The sequence below is a fragment of the Protomyctophum parallelum genome, assembly GCF_964188405.1.
Source record: "Protomyctophum parallelum genome assembly, chromosome: 19".
Lineage (NCBI taxonomy): Eukaryota > Metazoa > Chordata > Actinopteri > Myctophiformes > Myctophidae > Protomyctophum > Protomyctophum parallelum.
The window spans coordinates 4,719,317-4,740,800 of record NC_139717.1 but is presented as its reverse complement, the minus strand read 5'-3'; the positions used below and the strand labels follow the sequence as shown (position 1 = coordinate 4,740,800).

The window sequence follows — 21,484 nt, the reverse complement described above, 5'->3', positions numbered from 1 at the left end:
ACACTATACAGCAACTGGCCTAATCAGCATATGATTGACTACTATTGGTATGTCTGTAAACCTCGTCCTTCCAGTCGCTTTGTAGCAAAGAGTAGCGCGCGCTGGTTTGTTTTGGGAAACAGCAAAACGCAAAATGTATTTTTCAAGGCAAAGATAAAGTAGCCTAATTCAGAAGAAGAAGCTGTGAGTCGGCTGTCAGCACTCAGCAGCACCACCAGTGCCGCACGGTTCACGGTTCACAGTCCACACCACTGCAGCAACACTGACACGTTCAGCGGAGTGACTGCTGTCTCTGTGCCGTCTGTGAAGAGCCATGAGCCGCGACTCCTGGAGGGGCAGCAACACCGCCGGGTAATCTACACTGACTGACTCCAGACTTGAGAAAAAGACGTCCAAGTCGTATAGGCTAATTCATTGGTAAAAGTATGCTAAATAACTCATTTTTAGACCATCTGGGAAATAAATAAATAAATAAATCCGCGGCGGCGGCCTCGCTTCGCTCGGCCGCGAGAGAAGGGAGCTTGAGGGAGCTTTTTCAATTAATTATTTCAAAATATGTATATATGAGTTAGAAGAATAAAAATAAAATAAAATAAAATAATAATACAAATTAAAATGCCCCCTCCCCTCATGATGCCCCCCTCCCTTCACTGGCACTGCCAGCTGCAATTGTATGAGTCTCTGAGTGGCTTATTGTTCTATATTAATACACTGTATGAGTCTCAGAGCATGAGGCTCTGAGTGGCTTATTGTTCTATATTAATACACTGTATGAGTCTCAGAGCATGAAGCTCTGTAGCTTATTTCTCTAGCGAAGGTTTCAATGAATGGTTGACAAAACCAAGGAGCTACATGAGTAGATGTAGGAGACATACGTGATGGTTTGCTGGTCCAACAGTCCAGTGACGGACAGGTTGTAGAACCTCTGCATCTCCCTGATGGGTTCAGACAGATCCTGGTTAGATGAGGCTGTGCTGTCCAGGGGAACCACGTAGCCATATTGTCTCAGCCATGACTGGTGGAGACACAAAGACAAACAAGACACCATTACAAGGTTTGTTCCACAATAAGAAATAACAAAACACTTTGAAGTAACAAATACCTAACTTTTATTTACAGGGAATCATTAGTACAGATTGTGCTGTCAGTGTGCGCGCGAGGCCCCCCCACACACAATCATTCTACAGTTGTGGCCCCCGGCCTAATCTAATTGAATACCCCTGCTGTATGAGCTTGTAGATCAGCTTTTTGAGGGGCGTTAGTGCCTCCTATGCCCAGCTTTCCAGGTTGGCAAACATTGGCTTGTGATTGGCTGATCACCCCATAGCAATTATTTGATTGGCTGAGCAAAGTACATATTGAAGATAAAAGTGAGGGCAGAAAAGTGAAGACGGAGCATTTGCATTTAACCCAGCGCATTGTGAAACACACACACACACACACACACACACACACACACACACACACACACACACACACACACACACACACACACACACACACACACACACACACACACACACACACCTTTTGCAGAGCAATGCCCTCTTACATCTTATCTCATTTTTTTAACTTTATTTAATAATCAATGCCCTACTTTGTCATTCTGTCAAACAAAAGTAGCAAAAACAGCAGATCTACAAGCTCAACGTGTGGCACAGATTTAGAGATGATTCTATGTGTGTGTATTTTCTAAAATATAAGTATATAGAGCCCTATACTAAATGAAAGAGTGTAGCCTGGAACTACAGCGATCCTTGAGGAATGGGTCAGAGATTAGATTATAGGTCTCACATGAGAACATCACAGTCTGTAAACACAACTGTCTGCAGTGTGTTGACCTAAAACTTAGCAACACAAGTCTGAACACACTTCAACCTACAAGCAGAGCTGGACAGAATAGTACAAAATACGACCTGGTCAAATTTACTACTACAAGTAAAATAGCTCAGTCAAAATGTAAGTAAGAGTAAAAAAAAGTACTTGCTTTTAAATGTACTTATAAGCATTCAAGACTAATCAAGAGTACATGCTACTTTTACAAACATTCTTATTTTTGCACCTCAACAAATTGCTGCAATTAGTGTCAAAGTGTAAAAAGGCCAATAGGCGATGTGTTGTTTATTCCTTATTACTATGGGAGAGTGCAATCATCCAATCCACTAAGCAACTCAAGGCAAGGGTAGCCTCGCTCTGTATTAAACAATAAAACAGAAATAAACATATTAGCATTCACTTAAATATTCACTAGCATGCAGGATGCAATCACATATCAAAAGGTCAACCATAAACACTGCCCATTTTCATAGGTTGACGACATAGTACAACAACTAGCAATAGGCATGGTCTCCAAGATTCACTACAAGTATGTACCTGTCTAAATACTTCACTAAGATAACCATGTACCTGTCTAAATACTTCACCAAGATACCCATGTACCTGTCTAAATACTTCACTAAGATACCCATGGCATGTACCTGTCTAAATACTTCACTAAGATACCCATGTACCTGTCTAAATACTTCACTAAGATACCCATGTACCTGTCTAAATACTTCACTAAGATACCCATGGCATGTACCTGTCTAAATACTTCACTAAGATACCCATGTACCTGTCTAAATACTTCACTAAGATACCCATGTACCTGTCTAAATACTTCACTAAGATACCCATGTACCTGTCTAAATACTTCACTAAGATACCCATGTACCTGTCTAAATACTTCACTAAGATACCCATGTACCTGTCTAAATACTTCACTAAGATACCCATGTACCTGTCTAAATACTTCACTAAGATACCCAATGTACCTGTCTAAATACTTCACTAAGATACCCAATGTACCTGTCTAAATACTTCACTAAGATACCCAATGTACCCGTCTAAATACTTCACTAAGATACCCATGTACCTGTCTAAATACTTCACTAAGACACCCATGTACCTGTCTAAATACTTCACTAAGATACCCATGTACCTGTCTAAATACTTCACTAAGATACCCATGTACCTGTCTAAATACTTCACTAAGATACCCATGGCATGTACCTGTCTAAATACTTCACTAAGATACCCATGTACCCGTCTAAATACTTCACTAAGATACCCATGTACCCGTCTAAATACTTCACTAAGATACCCATGTACCTGTCTAAATACTTCACTAAGATACCCAATGTACCTGTCTAAATACTTCACTAAGATACCCATGGCATGTACCTGTCTAAATACTTCACTAAGATACCCATGTACCCGTCTAAATACTTCACTAAGATACCCATGTACCCGTCTAAATACTTCACTAAGATACCCATGTACCCGTCTAAATACTTCACTAAGATACCCATGTACCTGTCTAAATACTTCACTAAGATACCCATGTACCTGTCTAAATACTTCACTAAGATACCCATGTACCCGTCTAAATACTTCACTAAGATACCCATGTACCTGTCTAAATACTTCACTAAGATACCCAATGTACCTGTCTAAATACTTCACTAAGATACCCATGTACCTGTCTAAATACTTCACTAAGATACCCATGTACCCGTCTAAATACTTCACTAAGATACCCATGTACCCGTCTAAATACTTCACTAAGATACCCATGTACCCGTCTAAATACTTCACTAAGATACCCAATGTACCTGTCTAAATACTTCACTAAGATACCCATGTACCTGTCTAAATACTTCACTAAGATACCCATGTACCTGTTTAAATACTTCACTAAGATACCCATGTACCTGTCTAAATACTTCACTAAGATACCCATGTACCCGTCTAAATACTTCACTAAGATACCCAATGTACCTGTCTAAATACTTCACTAAGATACCCATGTACCCGTCTAAATACTTCACTAAGATACCCATGTACCTGTCTAAATACTTCACTAAGATACCCATGTACCCGTCTAAATACTTCACTAAGATACCCAATGTACCTGTCTAAATACTTCACTAAGATACCCATGTACCCGTCTAAATACTTCACTAAGATACCCATGTACCCGTCTAAATACTTCACTAAGATACCCATGTACCTGTCTAAATACTTCACTAAGATACCCATGTACCTGTCTAAATACTTCACTAAGATACCCATGTACCTGTCTAAATACTTCACTAAGATACCCATGTACCTGTCTAAATACTTCACTAAGATACCCATGTACCTGTTTAAATACTTCACTAAGATACCCATGTACCTGTCTAAATACTTCACTAAGATACCCATGTACCTGTCTAAATACTTCACTAAGATACCCAATGTACCTGTCTAAATACTTCACTAAGATACCCATGTACCTGTCTAAATACTTCACTAAGATACCCATGTACCTGTCTAAATACTTCACTAAGATACCCATGTACCTGTCTAAATACTTCACTAAGATACCCATGTACCTGTCTAAATACTTCACTAAGATACCCAATGTACCTGTCTAAATACTTCACTAAGATACCCATGTACCCGTCTAAATACTTCACTAAGATACCCATGTACCTGTCTAAATACTTCACTAAGATACCAATGTACCCGTCTAAATACTTCACTAAGATACCCATGTACCCGTCTAAATACTTCACTAAGATACCAATGTACCCGTCTAAATACTTCACTAAGATACCCATGTACCTGTCTAAATACTTCACTAAAATACCCATGTACCTGTCTAAATACTTCACTAAGATACCCATGTACCCGTCTAAATACTTCACAAAGATACCAATGTACCCGTCTAAATACTTCACTAAGATACCCATGTACCTGTCTAAATACTTCACTAAAATACCCATGTACCCGTCTAAATACTTCACTAAGATACCAATGTACCTGTCTAAATATTTCACTAAGATACCCATGTACCCGTCTAAATACTTCACTAAGATACCCATGTACCCGTCTAAATACTTCACTAAGATACCCATGTACCTGTCTAAATACTTCACTAAGATACCCATGTACCTGTCTAAATACTTCACTAAGATACCCATGTACCTGTCTAAATACTTCACTAAGATACCCAATGTACCTGTCTAAATACTTCACTAAGATACCCATGTACCCGTCTAAATACTTCACTAAGATACCCATGTACCCGTCTAAATACTTCACTAAGATACCCATGTACCTGTCTAAATACTTCACTAAGATACCCATGTACCCGTCTAAATACTTCACTAAGATACCCATGTACCCGTCTAAATACTTCACTAAGATACCCATGTACCTGTCTAAATACTTCACTAAGATACCAATGTACCCGTCTAAATACTTCACTAAGATACCCATGTACCCGTCTAAATACTTCACTAAGATACCAATGTACCCGTCTAAATACTTCACTAAGATACCCATGTACCTGTCTAAATACTTCACTAAAATACCCATGTACCTGTCTAAATACTTCACTAAGATACCCATGTACCCGTCTAAATACTTCACAAAGATACCAATGTACCCGTCTAAATACTTCACTAAGATACCCATGTACCTGTCTAAATACTTCACTAAAATACCCATGTACCCGTCTAAATACTTCACTAAGATACCAATGTACCTGTCTAAATATTTCACTAAGATACCCATGTACCTGTCTAAATATTTCACTAAGATACCCATTGTTTCATGAACGCACAAAGGGAATCACATAACAAAAACAAACACAGAGCTTGCGTCATATACTGGCTGTGTGTGTGTGTGTGCGCGTGTGCGTGTGCGTGTGAGTGTGTGCGTGTGCGTGTGCGTGTGAGTGTGTGCGTGTGCGTGCGTGTGTGAACACAAAATGACTGGAACTACTTCATATTTCACATATTTCACAAAAACCAGAGCAGAACTCCCACAACGGGACTCGAGCAATCAATTAATACAGTTGCAACCACTATATTAATGGCAAGTATTTCATGCAGCTTAAGTTAGAAAACATTATCCCTTCAACATTAAAACAATAATAGAGCGTTCTCTGTCTGTACCTCTGTGAATATTTATATATATGTTAACATTAAAACAATAGACTAAATAGAGCGTTCTCTGTCTGTACCTCTGTGAATATTTATGACTAAATAGAGCGTTCTCTGTCTGAACCTCTGTGAATATTTATATATATGTTAACATTAAAACAATAGACTAAATAGAGCGTTCTCTGTCTGTACCTCTGTGAATATTTCCAAGCAGGGTGACCCAGATGTCCCTCTTTGCGTGGGACAGTCCCTCATTTCCAAGACTTTTCAGGCGTCCCACAAATTGAGACCCGGCCTGTCCCACATTGTGACTGATGACAGGCAATTGCATTAGTGTTCAAATGCCCTAATAGTTTAGTCCCCTAATAGTTGGCCTTCTGTTGTAAAGCTCTCTCATTGACTCTTCCTGCAATATGTGTTTTTAAGCCTGTTGAAATAGCATAAAAATAAAGCATGATTTTAAAACAAAATGTGAGACACCAGAGGAGTTTATAAATGATACCCAATAGGCCTATGGTCGAATATGACATCAAAGTAGTAAGTTGCTAACCCGGTACTCCAGTATCGCTTGTGTGGGACAAGTGGGATGGGGGGACGGGGTCCCCCCATCCCACTTGTCCCACACAAGCGATACTTCTGTCCCTCAAATGAACAGTTTGGATCTGGTCACCCTATTTCCAAGCCGTTTCCCTGTAGGCTACACGCTGCGTGGCCATCAGTCAAGACATTAGAATTCAAGAGTCATTTAATAAGAGAGGACCGCTGCAATTACTTGTTAAAGCCACAAGGTGTCACCCAAACACCACTCTAATCTAATTACAGTAACCAGTAGAACGTTGCAACCACTTCACAGTTGATAGACAGCTTGTCTCCACCAGCCAGCTGACGGCTGGCTGCACTCCGCGCGCGCGCACGTGTGCATGCGTGCACATTTATCCTCAATATGTACTTGCTCACCCAATCAAATCATTGCTATATGGAGTGAACAGCCAATAATCAGCCACACAGACACACAAAGCTGAGCATAGGAGGCCAGGGGCTAGCGCCTCTCGAAAATAAGAACAATCCTGTCTACAATAGTGATTTAACCCAGCATTCTGCATTTGTGAAACAAACGCACGCACGCACACACACAGCCATCTGGAGCAAAGTGCAGACCCCACACACACACACACACACACACACACACACACACACACACACACACACACACACACACACGGTGCACCACCCCTCCCCCCAGGCAGACAGAAAAGTAAATAAAATTCTCTCTCTCTCTCTCTCTCTCTCTCTCTCTCTCTGCTGTGATGACATTACAGCATATCTAAAGCGATTCTGACCTGCATGGAACCAAATGGTCCAGTTGGTCAAATGTCTCTGACCATGGAAACAAATGGACCCGCAGTGGTCCAGTTGGTCAAATGACTCTGGTGTCTGTTGATTATTTACCTCCTCGTTGAAGGTTCCCCCATCGGCGTCAGCAAAAGCAGAACAGAGCCCCAGCAGCAGCAACAGATTAAGGAGATAGTCCAGGACCATAACTGCTGTCCTGGTATCAGAGTGTGAAGTGAAGTCCTGGTGCTCCTCTCCTACTTTTAAACGGGGCGGGGGTGTGGGGGGATGGTGAAGGAGACATGACCTTAGCCCTTTGCTTTGTGGCCGGAGAGAGAGAGAGAGAGAGAGAGAAAGAGAGAGAGAGAGAGAAAGATGGGGGGCTGAGAGAGGGGGGAGGTTTCCACTGGAGAAAGAGAGAGAGAGAGAGAGAGAGAGAGAGAGAGAGAGAGAGAGAATGCCCAAACTCTGGGGTGAACTAGGCCAATATCCTTTACTTCTAAATATACATAAAAGATCTATTAACTTCTGGAGCCATATTAAAAAGAGTGTTACCATTATAAAGCCCTTGCCTGCCAAGAGTTGAACATCCAAAGGAGCCCCCTCAGTCAGCTGGTTCTGAAGCTAGCTGACCTCTCACCTTCTGACATCACAAACCCCAGACAGCCTCAGTGCAGCTACACTATCACTCAGAAGATTAGACCTAACCAAATTATAACTAAAGAAAAAGATAAATACATCACATATTGGAACGAACTCACACAATCACAACACAAACTAGAAACATATTTGGCTCTAAACAGACAGTATACTGTGGCAGACTACCTAACCACAGTAACTGATAAAAACCTGAGAAAGACTTTGACAATGTACAGACTGAGTGATCATAGTCTGGCAATAGGGCAGACACAGACAGACCTGGCTGCCCAGAGAGGAGAGGCTGTGCTGTCACTGTGATGACGGAGCTATAGAGACAGAGTTACACTTCTTAACACTATGTAAAAACTACACACTGTGATGACGGAGCTATAGAGACAGAGTTACACTTCTTAACACAATGTAAAAACTACACACTGTGATGACGGAGCTATAGAGACAGAGTTACACTTCTTAACACAATGTAAAAACTACACACTGTGATGACGGAGCTATAGAGACAGAGTTACACTTCTTAACACAATGTAAAAACTACACAAATATTAGAGAGGAGTTCTTCCCAAAATTTGAAACAAATTTCCCAGAATTCCGAAGTATGACAGAAATTACCACTCCTTCTGGAGAGAGGGGGGGGGGGGGGTTAAGGAGGGAGCAAGAGAGAGAGGGGAGGGGAGGGTAGAGGGGGGGTTGAGGGGGTAGCAAGAGAGAGAGAGAGCTCTATTTGGAAATGGCACATCTACAAGCTCAGAGTGCATTGCAATGCGACACGCTGTGAGCTTGTAGATCAGCTTTTTGAGGGGCGTTAGCACCTCCTATGCCCAGCTTTCCGGGTTTGTGTGAACACAAACATGCTTTACATAGATATTACACACACACACACACACACACACACACACACACACACACACACACACACACACACACACACACACACACACACACACACACACACACACACACACACACACACACACACACACACACACACACACACACACACACACACACACACACACACACACACACACACACACACACACACACAGGCGGTGGTGGAAACCATGCAAGGCACCAACCTGCACATCAGGAGCAATTAAGGGTTCAGAGTCTTTGCTCAAGGACACTTTGACACTAACTCTGGGATCGAACCGGGTACATCCGGTCACTCTACCGCTGAACCACTGCCGCCCAAACATTGTCTTGTGAATGGCTGATCACCCCATAGTGATGATTTGATTGCACCAGCTGTGCCCCGCTTTGATTTAGCCTACTGCTGTTTCCAACATGACAGCCATGATGTCAACACACACACTAGTGACACGCAATGTCATTTACAGCTAAACATTGCTCTCAAACATGTTTTTGAAAACATTTGAGCGAGAAATAGACGAAGCCGTAAAACCCGAAAATGGATTCTATTTGATCAACTCACTTTTTTTAACCTACTATAGCCCCAGCTATGACATCTAAAAAATAAAGACGAAAGTCAAAAACAAACATTTAAAATAAAACTTGCATGCATGCAATGAGTGTTGAGCGTGCGTGTAAAGGTTAGTCAACCCACTGCAGACAGTAGTGTTTACCTAGAGTCTAGGTAAACACAACTGTTTACTCCCAGGTCTCACATGAGTACATCACAGTCTATAATATATAGTATATATATATATATATATAATATACGGTGGATGTTATTCTGTACTTTCAGGGCATAACTCATGATGGCTGAAAGCCCTGATCACAACAACTCTGGTGCCGTGTCATTAGTCAGAAGGTTCATTGTTCCGAAATTACTATCCCTATCTCTAACCCTAACCTAAACCTAACCGCAAGCACGGGAGCAAACCTAAACCTAACCGCAAGCACGGGAGCAGTGCATGTTCGGACTAACGGGACTTCGGATCTATGGGCAGTTTCCACAACTCCAAGCCTGTTGACTGGAAACTATGCACTATGCACTGTGATGTGGCAGAGTCTTTTTGACCCACTCAAACATGGCTATTATCAAAATAGCCATGGTGAGATACTCCCTACCACTACAAAGGTTCCACCTGCACCACAGGCCATTGTAGAGTTGGTCAGATGTCAGTGCCAAACCCATTGCACAACCCAGAGATGTTCATGCAGGAGACACAACTTGGCTTGCACAGAACTTTGTTTGTGTGGTGAATGCGAAAACGACGCAGACTGCAATGTGGAAAATGACACTCCGGACAGTGATGAAGAGCTGTAAAATAATATTCCTGAATGATAGATGTAGATATTGTATATAGTTTAATCTTATAACTTGTCGATAATCTCTTTGCACTTTAATGTGTAATATCATGTACATGCCTGCTGCTAATGTAGAAATATAAAGACTATGTTTTCAATTTACATTTGCTTTCTTGCTTTTCTATAACCCTGAGATATAAATTGAGGTCTGTTTTGAACTCCTTGACCTGGAAAAGCTATCTAATTAAGGTTCTAGGTTGTCTAGAATCCAAGACAGCACAAATTAGGCTATATATTTTATGGTGTCCATAAAACAACCAATATGGCGGCCATGCATGTATCTGTGCAAATGCAAACGAGGATTTTTGGATTCCCCATGCTCTGAAGATACCAAAAATGTATAGTTTTTGCTAATCTAAAAAGTAAAAATGTAAACGAAAGTATATTGTTTAACATAGTAAACCTGAATTTCTCTGGCCATCCTCTAGGGGGCGCTACTGCAAGTTCCTGTGCACAATCCTTTAGGTGTCCTTGACCCAGAAAACATAGGATTAGCACATTTAATTCACTTTCTATGTTGTCTAGAAGCCAAGATAGCATAAATTATATATTTTATGGTGGCCATTTTGAACGTCCAATATGGCGGCCATGCAGGTGTCTGTGCAAATGCAAACATCAATTTTTGGATTCCCCATGTTCTGAACATTAAGAAAATGTATTGTTTTGCTAATCTCCACAAATTTTGAACAAAAACACATAGTGAACCTGACTACTAGGTCCTAGACTGTGATGTACTCATGTGAGACCTGGGAGTGCATTCTTCAAGCCTATAATCTAGTCTGACCCATTCCTCTGCTCCATGCTATTGACAGAGAGACGCACACGCACAGGGGGGGGGGGGATTCCATACTAGAAGGCTTTCTTACCTCTCACCTTAAGCCCTCAATGAATTGCATTGAATTGCATTGAATGGGGCATTTGGGTGTTGTGCTAATTCGCTTATTTCCATTGCTCAAAAAATATATATTTTGAATATATCATCTCTTCATAATGTAAATAGTATCCCAAGTGGCACACTTTACTACTTATTTTGATGGAAATAAGCGAATTAGCACAGAAACCCATCCCCCTGAGTTAACAACTACAAATAAAGGTAAGAAAAGCCTTCTAGTATGGAATTCTCCTTTAAATCCTGAAATAAAATGATCTACTGTGCACATGGAAAAGCAAGTGATTAGAAAACAAACTGTAATATGTCTTCTTTTATATGCCTGAACTGATTATATGACACAGGTCTCAATGTTTCATAAATAATGGTTGTTATGAGCTGGTCCAGCTTGCTCCATTCACTGCTTTGTATTCATGGAACTTCCGGTTCCGGAAATAATACAAGAGAATGACAGCTTGGCACGTGCAACAGAATGCGAGAATGCAGCCTTGTAACTAACTTGTACGTTTTATTTTTGTATAAGAGGCACACCGTTTGCTTTGATGGAATAATGGATTGAACATGTCATGTACACCGTAATAATTATGATTTGATTTTGGTGTGTTCTAAATAAAGTGTTTGTGTTGATTGTGTAATTTATTTGTATGTGTAAGTAAACATGAAACATTGTACTGTAAAAAGGTCTCTTGTTCTATTAGAGTTCTCAAATTCGGGCCGGGCCTAAAATGTATGCTAATCAGTAGGGCCGGGCCTCGGGCCTGATCAGTTAGGGCCGGGCCTTCATTTTCTGGCCCGATGAGAACTCTATGTTCTATGTACTATAAAAGGATAATACTATATTATCCTTTATAGTATTAGTTTACTATAATTAGATTAATGCACGATAATCACTAACACATTATTTAGAAGTCTCAAAGGGAGACGGAATGGAAGGATAGGCTATATATTTAATAACAATAATAATATTAAGGGAACATGATGAGAAATGACTAATGAGCAAAGTAAAAGAATATGGAAATGATATTACAACCACAATCACACAGGAAAGTGTATTTATGAAACTAATAATAAAACGATCATCTTAAATACTAAAATAGACGTGATAGACATGTATAAATAGGCCAAGCATGTAGGTAGGCACTGGCTGTGAATAAGGACAGTTTATATAAAGTGATGCAAAGTGTCATGAATGGCGGACTCATCTTGAGTGCTGTCCCATTTCTTTCACAACAATTTGGAGCCCTTGCAGCCTCTCAGGCTCTCACCCTCAATCACTTACAGCTGACGTCATTAAAGTCAATGAGGGTCCAGGGCTCAGGGCTTGAGGGAGGCAATTGGGATTGGGCCACAAACTGATAAAAACCTGAGATAGAAAGACTTTGACAATGTACAGACTGAGTGATCATATAGTCTGGCAATAGAGAAGGGCAGACACAGACAGACCTGGCTGCCCAGAGAGGAGAGGCTGTGCAGTCACTGTGATGACGGAGCTATAGAGACAGAGTTACACTTCTTAACACAATGTAAAAACTACACACTGTGATGACGGAGCTATAGAGACAGAGTTACACTTCTTAACACTATGTAAAAACTACACACTGTGATGACGGAGCTATAGAGACAGAGTTAAACTTCTTAACACAATGTAAAAACTACACACTGTGATGACGGAGCTATAGAGACAGAGTTACACTTCTTAACACAATGTAAAAACTACACAAATATTAGAGAGGAGTTCTTCCCAAAATTTGAAACAAATTTCCCAGAATTCCGAAGTATGACAGAAAGGGAAAAATTACCAGTCCTTCTGGGGGAACAGAAAAAATTTGCCATTTTGGCTGCAAAATATGTCAATTCCTGTCACAAGAAAAGGGACAACCAGTAGTGGCATACAGTATGCCGTGTTTTATTTTCTGCACCACCTGCTGTATTTTATTTTATTTGTATTATTTTTTTCATGTCATTGATATTGTTATGTTGTTGTTTGTCATATCTGTGATTGTGCTTTGGCAACACTTGTAAAATGTCATGCCAATAAAGCCTGTTGAATTGAATTGATTTGAGAGTGAGAGAGGGGGGGGGGGGGGGGGGGGGGTTAAGGAGAGAGCGAGTGAGGATTCCTGAATCCTATCCAAGTTCCCCCATAGAAATACACTGAAATCTCCACACTGATTATTTTATAAGGTAGAAATGTACACAGCACAAAGTAAACTTTAGACATTAAGGCTAAATTGATAGGTTAACTAAAACTAGTCCCAAGTCTACTAGCAGACAGACAAACTGACCAATGTGAGCTTATAGCAAACACATAGCCCTCCAAGCAGAACCCAAATGCTACTGAAGTTTCTGACATTTTGACGACCCAGATAGCATTGGGTCCTGTTGCACAACTACCATGCCACCTGGTACGCACCCATTCTTAAACATAAACAACATGTTTAGCGCCTCTCCGCGCTCTGTGGCGATATTTTTCCGTGTGAGGCTTTCTGAATATGTAAAGTATAAATACATCCCGCTGCGAATATCTCCTGTGGCGCGGAAGCCGTTAAGTATTTTTAATATACGTTTGCCCGATTTGGTCGCTTTGATTCTTCTCTTCCTTCCTTGTTTATTGACACCTCATTGTACCGCCTATCTGGCTAGCTAGTGGCGCTATAGCTATGACACAGCAGATCAGAGGCAGGGACGTAGCCGCACAAGCCAACCGCACACCGGGAGGCGGTACAATAAACGGTAAACAAACAAGAAGAAATAAAGCGACCAAATCGGTCAAACAAAGATTAAAAATACTTAACGGCTTCCGCGCCACAGGAGATATTCGCAGCGGGATGTATAGGTACTTAAAGTTACCGAATTCAGAATAACTCAATCAAAAAAATGCCGTCACATGGCGCAGATTATATTTTAGAGAGAATGTCTACTTCCGCGTTCTGGAATTCACATACGAAAATATAGTAGTGACCAGGGACCCAACATAAAACTCATCAAAATTTCAGAAAAGCTTTATGTAGGGTCCCGAAAGGGGCTAAGCAAACACACAATGCTGACAAAATAACATGCACCCTCCCTGGCTGCCATGTTTAATGTTTTAATTTGCTTGCCTTTTACTTAAAGTAGCAATACCACAGTGCAGAAATTCTATAACTAGAGTGAAAGTACAAAAGTGCTGCCATCAAAATATAGAGTACTTATAAAGTAAAAGTACATGTGAAAGTGGCACATAATGTGAAATGTACATTTTTAATACCAGTACATACATTAAGATTACTAATCAAAATCTGCAATAGAACTATAGAGGCTCTCTCAGATTAAGTAAAAGTATATTTAAAAAAAATGCCATTGTTACAGGAACTTAGTTACTTTCCAAATTCCACCACTGACTGTGAACTGCATGATGCTTTATGCTTATAGTTGCTTACCTGTTCAACTACTGCACAACAATGGTCGTCAGTACTGTTGTTGTTTTGTTGTTGTCGACGACTTTGTCTGTGTTTATTGCACACACCGACACCGGGGGAGGGGGTACATTTTTGGACAACAGGAGTTGGAGGAGAAGCAGCCCTGGCTGCTTCCAGCAGCAGCATTAAACTTAAACATGTCATTTATTGTCAAACAGGAGTCCTGCGTCCTGCATTCATTGCTTTGCCTTCTTCGCCCTCTGATTTTCAGCACCCCCCTTACGTTTCGGATTCGGCATTTCACTCGACTCTCTCTCTCTCTCTCTCTCTCTCTCTTTCTTCTCTCCATTGATTTACTGTGGCGTGGTGCTCGCCGCTCACACGCACAACACTGACCGCATGGTCCAAGTGCCTGCGCCATTTGAGGCTTTTTTATTCCTTTTCTTTTCCCCGTGGCCGGCGGCCCAAGTTGCCAACAAACGGTTCGCGGCCCACCGGGGACAAGTCCCCCTTGGTTCCTAGTCATATAATACTAATGAATACAAATTTCATGCATTTATCATTATGAATACGAGGTATGTCTATAATTATGAATGTTTTGGTCATTTATTATACACATAGTAGAGACACCAGGGAGAGATCTGTCACTCAATGTGATTCACACTCCCCCAAAACCTATGGTTATCAAAGAAATGTTGGCTTGTTTGATATTCATTGAATTCATTGTTTTTTTTAAACAATCCCAAAAAACCGCAACCCGCGAACAAAACGCAACTCTGGGGGGAAACAAACAAGCCAGCATTGGTGGGAAACAAGCGGACTTGGCAACCCTGGCAATGACGTTGGCTTGTAGAGTTGTATTGACAATTGTAAACACAACACAGTTGTTCTTGATTCATGTGTTAACAGCACCATCTACTGGTGAAGTTACTTAAAGCATTAAAAAAAATGAGTTTTTAATGGTCCCCCAACTTTCAACCCCTGAATTTACCATGTCCACAATGTATAATAATACTCTATTTGAACATGCTACTACTACTACACCTACTACTGTTTAGTTTAGTTTATTTAGGATCCCCATTAGCTGTTACACCTGGCAACAGCTATTCTTCCTGGGGTCCTCACAGAATAATATACATACAAAAATTGAAATAAAAGCAACATTACAGATATCACAAAATAAATACATTAAAGCATAACAACCACGGTTAGTGCATTCACTCTAGATTACATTATCTGGTATATTGACATAAACAGAATTACAATTTACCATATATATATATAAAAAGACCTTCAGTCTTTTCTTAAAATGCCTTTTACCCTTAATTTCTGTGATGCATACTGGTAGAGAGTTCCAGAAAGTCATTGCCCTGTACATGACTGTATTCTTCATTGCATCAGTTCTTGGCTTAGGCACTGTAAATAGACCCATTGCAACATGTCTGGTATTATGTATATGTCTATCACTGGTATAATGAATATTTTTATATAAGCATTTTGTTTTTTTATTTGAACAAATGTTCCTAAAAAATCCAGCCAGACTGGCAGCTAATCTCTGCTCCACCAACAGCCATATGACAGCTTCTGATGATGTACCAGATGTACTAGATCTAGTATTGCAGTTCAGGACAAGGCAAACTGCCTTATTCTGGGCTATTTGTAATTTACGCAGGTCCTTTTTAGCTGCATTGGACCACACAACTGGACAATAGTCAAGGTGGGATATCACTAGTGCCTGGATGACCTGGACAGCAGATGTTGGAGTTAAAAACTCAGCACATCTCCTAAGCATGGACAAACCCCCTCCCATTTTCTTAGTTATGTTTTGAATATGAGTAGACCATGTTAGATGACTGTCTAATGTAACCCCAAGTAGTTTTGTTTCATCTACCTGCTCAACTGCTAGATCGCACAAATTCAGATTCAGATTGGGTTTTGACTTGAGCATATGCTGTGATCCAAATACAATGGATTTAGTCTTTGAGATGTTCAGGACCATCCTATTGTTCACCACCCACTCTGATATGTTCTGTACGTTCCTTGTTGAGAGCTACAGACAGATCTTCCACATTAGTGGCAGACATATACAAAGTAGCCTAGTGTCGTCAGAATACATGGCTATATTGGCCCTGTCTAAGACCAGTGGCATGTCATTTGTAAATATAGTGAACAACAAAGGACCTAAGCAACTTCCTTGTGGAATTCCACAGTGAATATGTTTAGTGTCTGAGAGACTACCATTATAGTACTCTCTGTGATCTGCTGGATAAATAGCTTTTTATCCACCTTAGTGCAGATAAGGTAAAACCATAACATGAAAGTTTGTCAAGCAATAGATTGTGATCAATGTCAAACGCAGCACTAAAATCTAACAGTACAGACCCCACTAGTCTCTTAGAATCCACATTCATTAGACAGTCATCTATTAACTGTGTCAGTGCTGTACATGTTGAAAGTCAGTATTCAATACATTCTCAGAGAAATATGATTGAATTTGGTTAAATACATATTTTTCCATTAACTTAGCAAGAACTGGCAGAATGCTAATAGGGCGGCTGTTAACTCCTGTGATGTTTGTTTTAGAATCTTTTGGTATTGGAATAACTTTAGCTTCCTTCCATATTTGTGGACACACCCCCCACATCAAGCTTTGGTTAAAAATGTGAGTAATTGGATTAGTTACCAGGTGTATTACCAGGTGGATTAGTTACCAGGTGTATTACCAGGTGGATTAGTTACCAGGTGTACAGCGAGCTTCAGTAACTTGCCATCAAGGTTATCCAGGCCTGCAGACTTCTCACTGTGTATTGAAAGTAACAGTTTCTCCACCACCTCAGAGCTGATGGGTTCAAAACTAAACATACAGGACTTATTATTCATAATTTTGTCTGATATAGAGTAAACACAATGCACATCATTACAAGACATATCCTTTCTTAACCTTTCTACTTTGTAAAAAGTTGTTAAAGTATTGAGCTATGTCATATGGCTTAGTGATAAAAGCCCCATCCACCTCAATGAAGGAGGAAGCCCTGTTAGAGCCCCTACCCAGAGCATTGTTAAAGGTTTTCCACAGCATTTTACTGTCCGATTTGATTTCATTTATCCTTGTTTGATAATAACATTTATTTTTCTTCCTATTCATTTTTGTAACATTATTTCTTGATTTACAGTAGATCTGCCAGTCAGCCAGACTGCCAGATTCACTTGCCTTTTTCTTAGCAGTATTTCTTAAAGCCATGCAGTCTTTAATTTCATTATCAATCCAAGGTGCTCTTACAGATTTAACAGTATGTTTTCTAACTGGAGCATGCTTGTCAGCTATTGACAGAAATAACTGCAACAAATTCAAAGCTATCTCTGGATTTTCCTCTTCACCTACAGTATGCCATGGTATGTTTTCAAGTTTTTCTAGAAATGAGCCCTCCCTGAAGTGTTTAAAGGATCTTTTGTAAATTACTTTTGGAACCGCTTTTGGGATTTTTGCCTTTCTCGTAAAAGCTACTATGTTGTGGTCAGTGCATCCAAATTCAACAGAAATCACCTTTGAGCATAGATCAACTGCATTTGTAAAGATATGATCAATACAGGTGGAGGAGATGCCATTTATTGTTATTTGTGTTCTAGTTGGCTTGTTTACTAACTGTGTTATATTACTAATGTATCTGCAATAGCATGGAGGGTTTTCTTAAGTGAGCATGTTGTGGGGGACCAGTTCATATTCATATCTGCAAGTATATACAATTCCCTATTACTGTCTGATGCTCTGTCCACCATTTCACATACACTGCTTAGGTACTGAGAATTGGAATCCGGTGGTCTGTAACAGCAATATAGGTTTAATATTAGGCAAGTGGACTTGTAGCCATAGAGCTTCAATGTCACTAATCATAAGGTCATCTCTCCTCTTTACTGGAATATCATTTAAAATATAAAAAGCCACACCCCCACCATGAATATTTCTGTCTCTCCTGTATATATTATACCCATGTACCATTAATTCCTTATCACATGTTTCATCTAAATGTGTCTCAGATATGGCAAGTATGTGAACATTGTTAGACAACAGCAGACTCTCAATTTCATATACTTTGTTGCAGATATTAATATGTGCAATCTTTAACCCTTTCTTTGGTAGACTAGATTGAGTGACATTGAGTGGTCTGACTGCATATCCATAGGTTAGTGTTCACCACTGACCCATAGGCCTCTCCTAAAAGAGCCAGGGGGTCACCTTTGAGTCCCTGTAGAGTTGTTCATTTATATACAGCCTATCGACTGACAATGCCACTTTATGATCCAGGGCCCAGCTTTCTCTCATTATTGGTCGCAGTATTTTCCTTCTGTTATTGATCTCTGCTGGAAAGTGTTCATTTAGCCAAAGAGAGCTCCCTCAGTTTATTACCTCGGCTCTTCACCAATTCTTTCTGTTTGTAATGCTCAAAACAAGCTATTATTGGACGTGCTTTTCCATGCACAGGTCTGCCGATTCTGTGAACCGTAGAGAAGGTTATGTCTCTCACCACCTCAGGGGACATTTCGAGGTTGTTGGTCATAAAGTGTCTTACAGCTTCTTCAGGGTTGGCAGCGGCATTATCCTCCGCGATGCCAGCGAATATCAGATTATATCTCATCGATCTGCACTGCACCTCTAACACCACGGTGTTAGAGGTTACAGATTGTTGTACCTTTTCTACCACACCTTTAAGGAAGGTATTTTCCTTTCTCAGGTCCTCAATCTGCTTTTGACTGAACTCCAAGCTGCTTCTCAGCTCACGGAGGTCATGTTGTAATGCGTCCAGCATATCCAACTTGCTCAGTCTGGCATTGATTGATTCAAACACTGATGCATCCACCTCCATGACACCACCCGACTCACTCACACTCTCCGACCCAGGTTGATGGGATCGGAGTTGTTTCTTTGGCACTGCAGGTTTATCAGCAACCTTTTCAGCTGCCCCTTTGTCACCACCTTTAGGCATCCCACAGCAGGTTGGAGGGTTTGCACAGTGTAGACCTCAGATAGGCCCTGGCTTCAGCAGGAGAGGCTTCAGGTAGGCCTCAAACTGAATCCACCAAATATCACCTCAAGCAGTTGTCGATCCACAGCCACTTGTTGCCTTAATCCACTTGACTGCTAATATCAACATATTAAAATATATATTGACTAAAAATCTTTAAAAACAGTAGAAATATCTTTAAAACTTTGCAGCAGCAGCAACAGAGCATCCCTTGGGTGCAGCAAACAGGACACAGGAAACCTCACCACCGAAAATCCAGACTATGAACAGGCCTTTAGAGGACAGGCTTTAGTCTGCATTTAAACATGTTTAAATCCTTACTGCCTATTATCAGTATTATCAGAATATGATCAGGCTATTATCAGAATATGATCAGGTTATCATCTGGTACACATACATTATTTTCCCACAGGTCAGCAGAATTGTTAATTGATAGACTGGAACAATACTATTGGCAATTAACGTTTTATTAAATGCTTCCACTGCTCAGTATACAGTACAAGGTGATTAAAAAGATTGCTTACAGTAAGTTATCAATGAATCATTACAATGCAGTCATTTATGAATGAATCATTACAATACAGTAATTTATGAATGAATCATTACAATACAGTAATTTATGAATAAATCATTACAATAGTCATTTATGAATGAATCATTACAATACAGTAATTTATCAATGAATCATTACAATACAGTAATACACCTGCTGGAAGGTTCAAACATAATATTCCAGGAATGTTAAAAAATAGCACAAAATAGCCCAGTACTGTAAGCTCACAACCTGTCTTGTTGTGACTTAAAAGGTTAAAGTTGTATTATTTTGTATTTCATTTTTTACTTAGAGTAGCCAATTATTTTATACCGCCTTTTTCTCCCCAATTTAGTAGTTTCCTTGTATTGTTGTATTCCTTGTATGTTCCTCCAACACACACACAAATAAAATACAAATAAAAATAAAAACTAAGCTATCATGACTAAAACAAGGACTAAATATATTGAAAACGTCATCAAGAAATACAAACTAGATTAAAATGTGGAGAAGAGATCCAGTAGAACTAAAAGACAAGGCATTTTATATTTGGTTGTGCTCTGCCTGATCTACAATCTCACGTGTCACACTGTGATGTGATGTGAGATTGTAGATCTGCTATTTTCAGCATGCAACCAAGTGTACAATCAGCCATTATGAAGCCAAAATACATACAAAGTCGACTAAAATCTTACACTATAGAGCGTTGCAGCCCCGCCCCCTCGAGAGACCCGGAAAAGAAATCCCCGTTTATTTTCCTCATAGACTATGATTAAAACTAAATGAAAATTTGCTGTCAAAACAGTGAGGAGCCCCCACCGGGAGGATGTAGAGCCTTCGTCCTCCTCCTCCCGCACAACACTCCTTGATGGCAGGTTATGTTGGGGGTCCCCAGTTCAATACAATTATTTTTTGGGGGGCCCCCAATTCAATAATGAAAAGGTCTGAAAAGGTTGAGAACCACATTTATAGTTGACTGGGGTCCCCCAGGGTTCTATACTAGATTTTCTAACAGTGGTTCTCAAACATTTTCATGTCAAGGACCCCCACATTGAGATTATATATTAGGCTGCAAACTTCTATCTAAAAAGAAGGACCACCATATATATGAGAGAGAGAGAGAGAGAGAGAGAGAGAGAGAGAGAGAGAGAGAGAGAGAGAGAGAGATTATAAATGTATATATATTTTTCTATAAATCACCTTTTCTGGCGACCCACGGGAACCCCCTCAATGAGCCCTAGGGGTCCCCGGACCCCACTTTGAGAACCTCTGCACTAGCACATGTCCCTCTTCACTGTGAAAATAGCTGATCTACAAGCTCACAGTGCATGGTGTCGTGGACGCGCTGTGGGCTTGTAGATCTACTATGTTTGGCAGAATGTTGGTCCCCAGAATAGGGTCACTAGGGTTGG

The 21,484-nt window shown here is 40.3% G+C and overlaps 1 protein-coding gene across 1 annotated transcript in view; it reads right to left on the bottom strand.

The window, feature by feature from the left end:
* Nucleotides 1-21,484, bottom strand: part of LOC310876336 (matrix metalloproteinase-16-like) — a gene marked incomplete at its 3' end in the record, with an annotated part of 72,304 nt that overhangs the window by 10,408 nt on the left and 40,412 nt on the right. The window contains exon 2 of the mRNA XM_083789859.1: nt 876-1,015. Within this exon, the coding sequence (XP_083645985.1) occupies nt 876-931 (56 nt within the window). The 5' untranslated portion in view covers nt 932-1,015. The remainder of the gene's footprint in view (nt 1-875; nt 1,016-21,484) is intronic.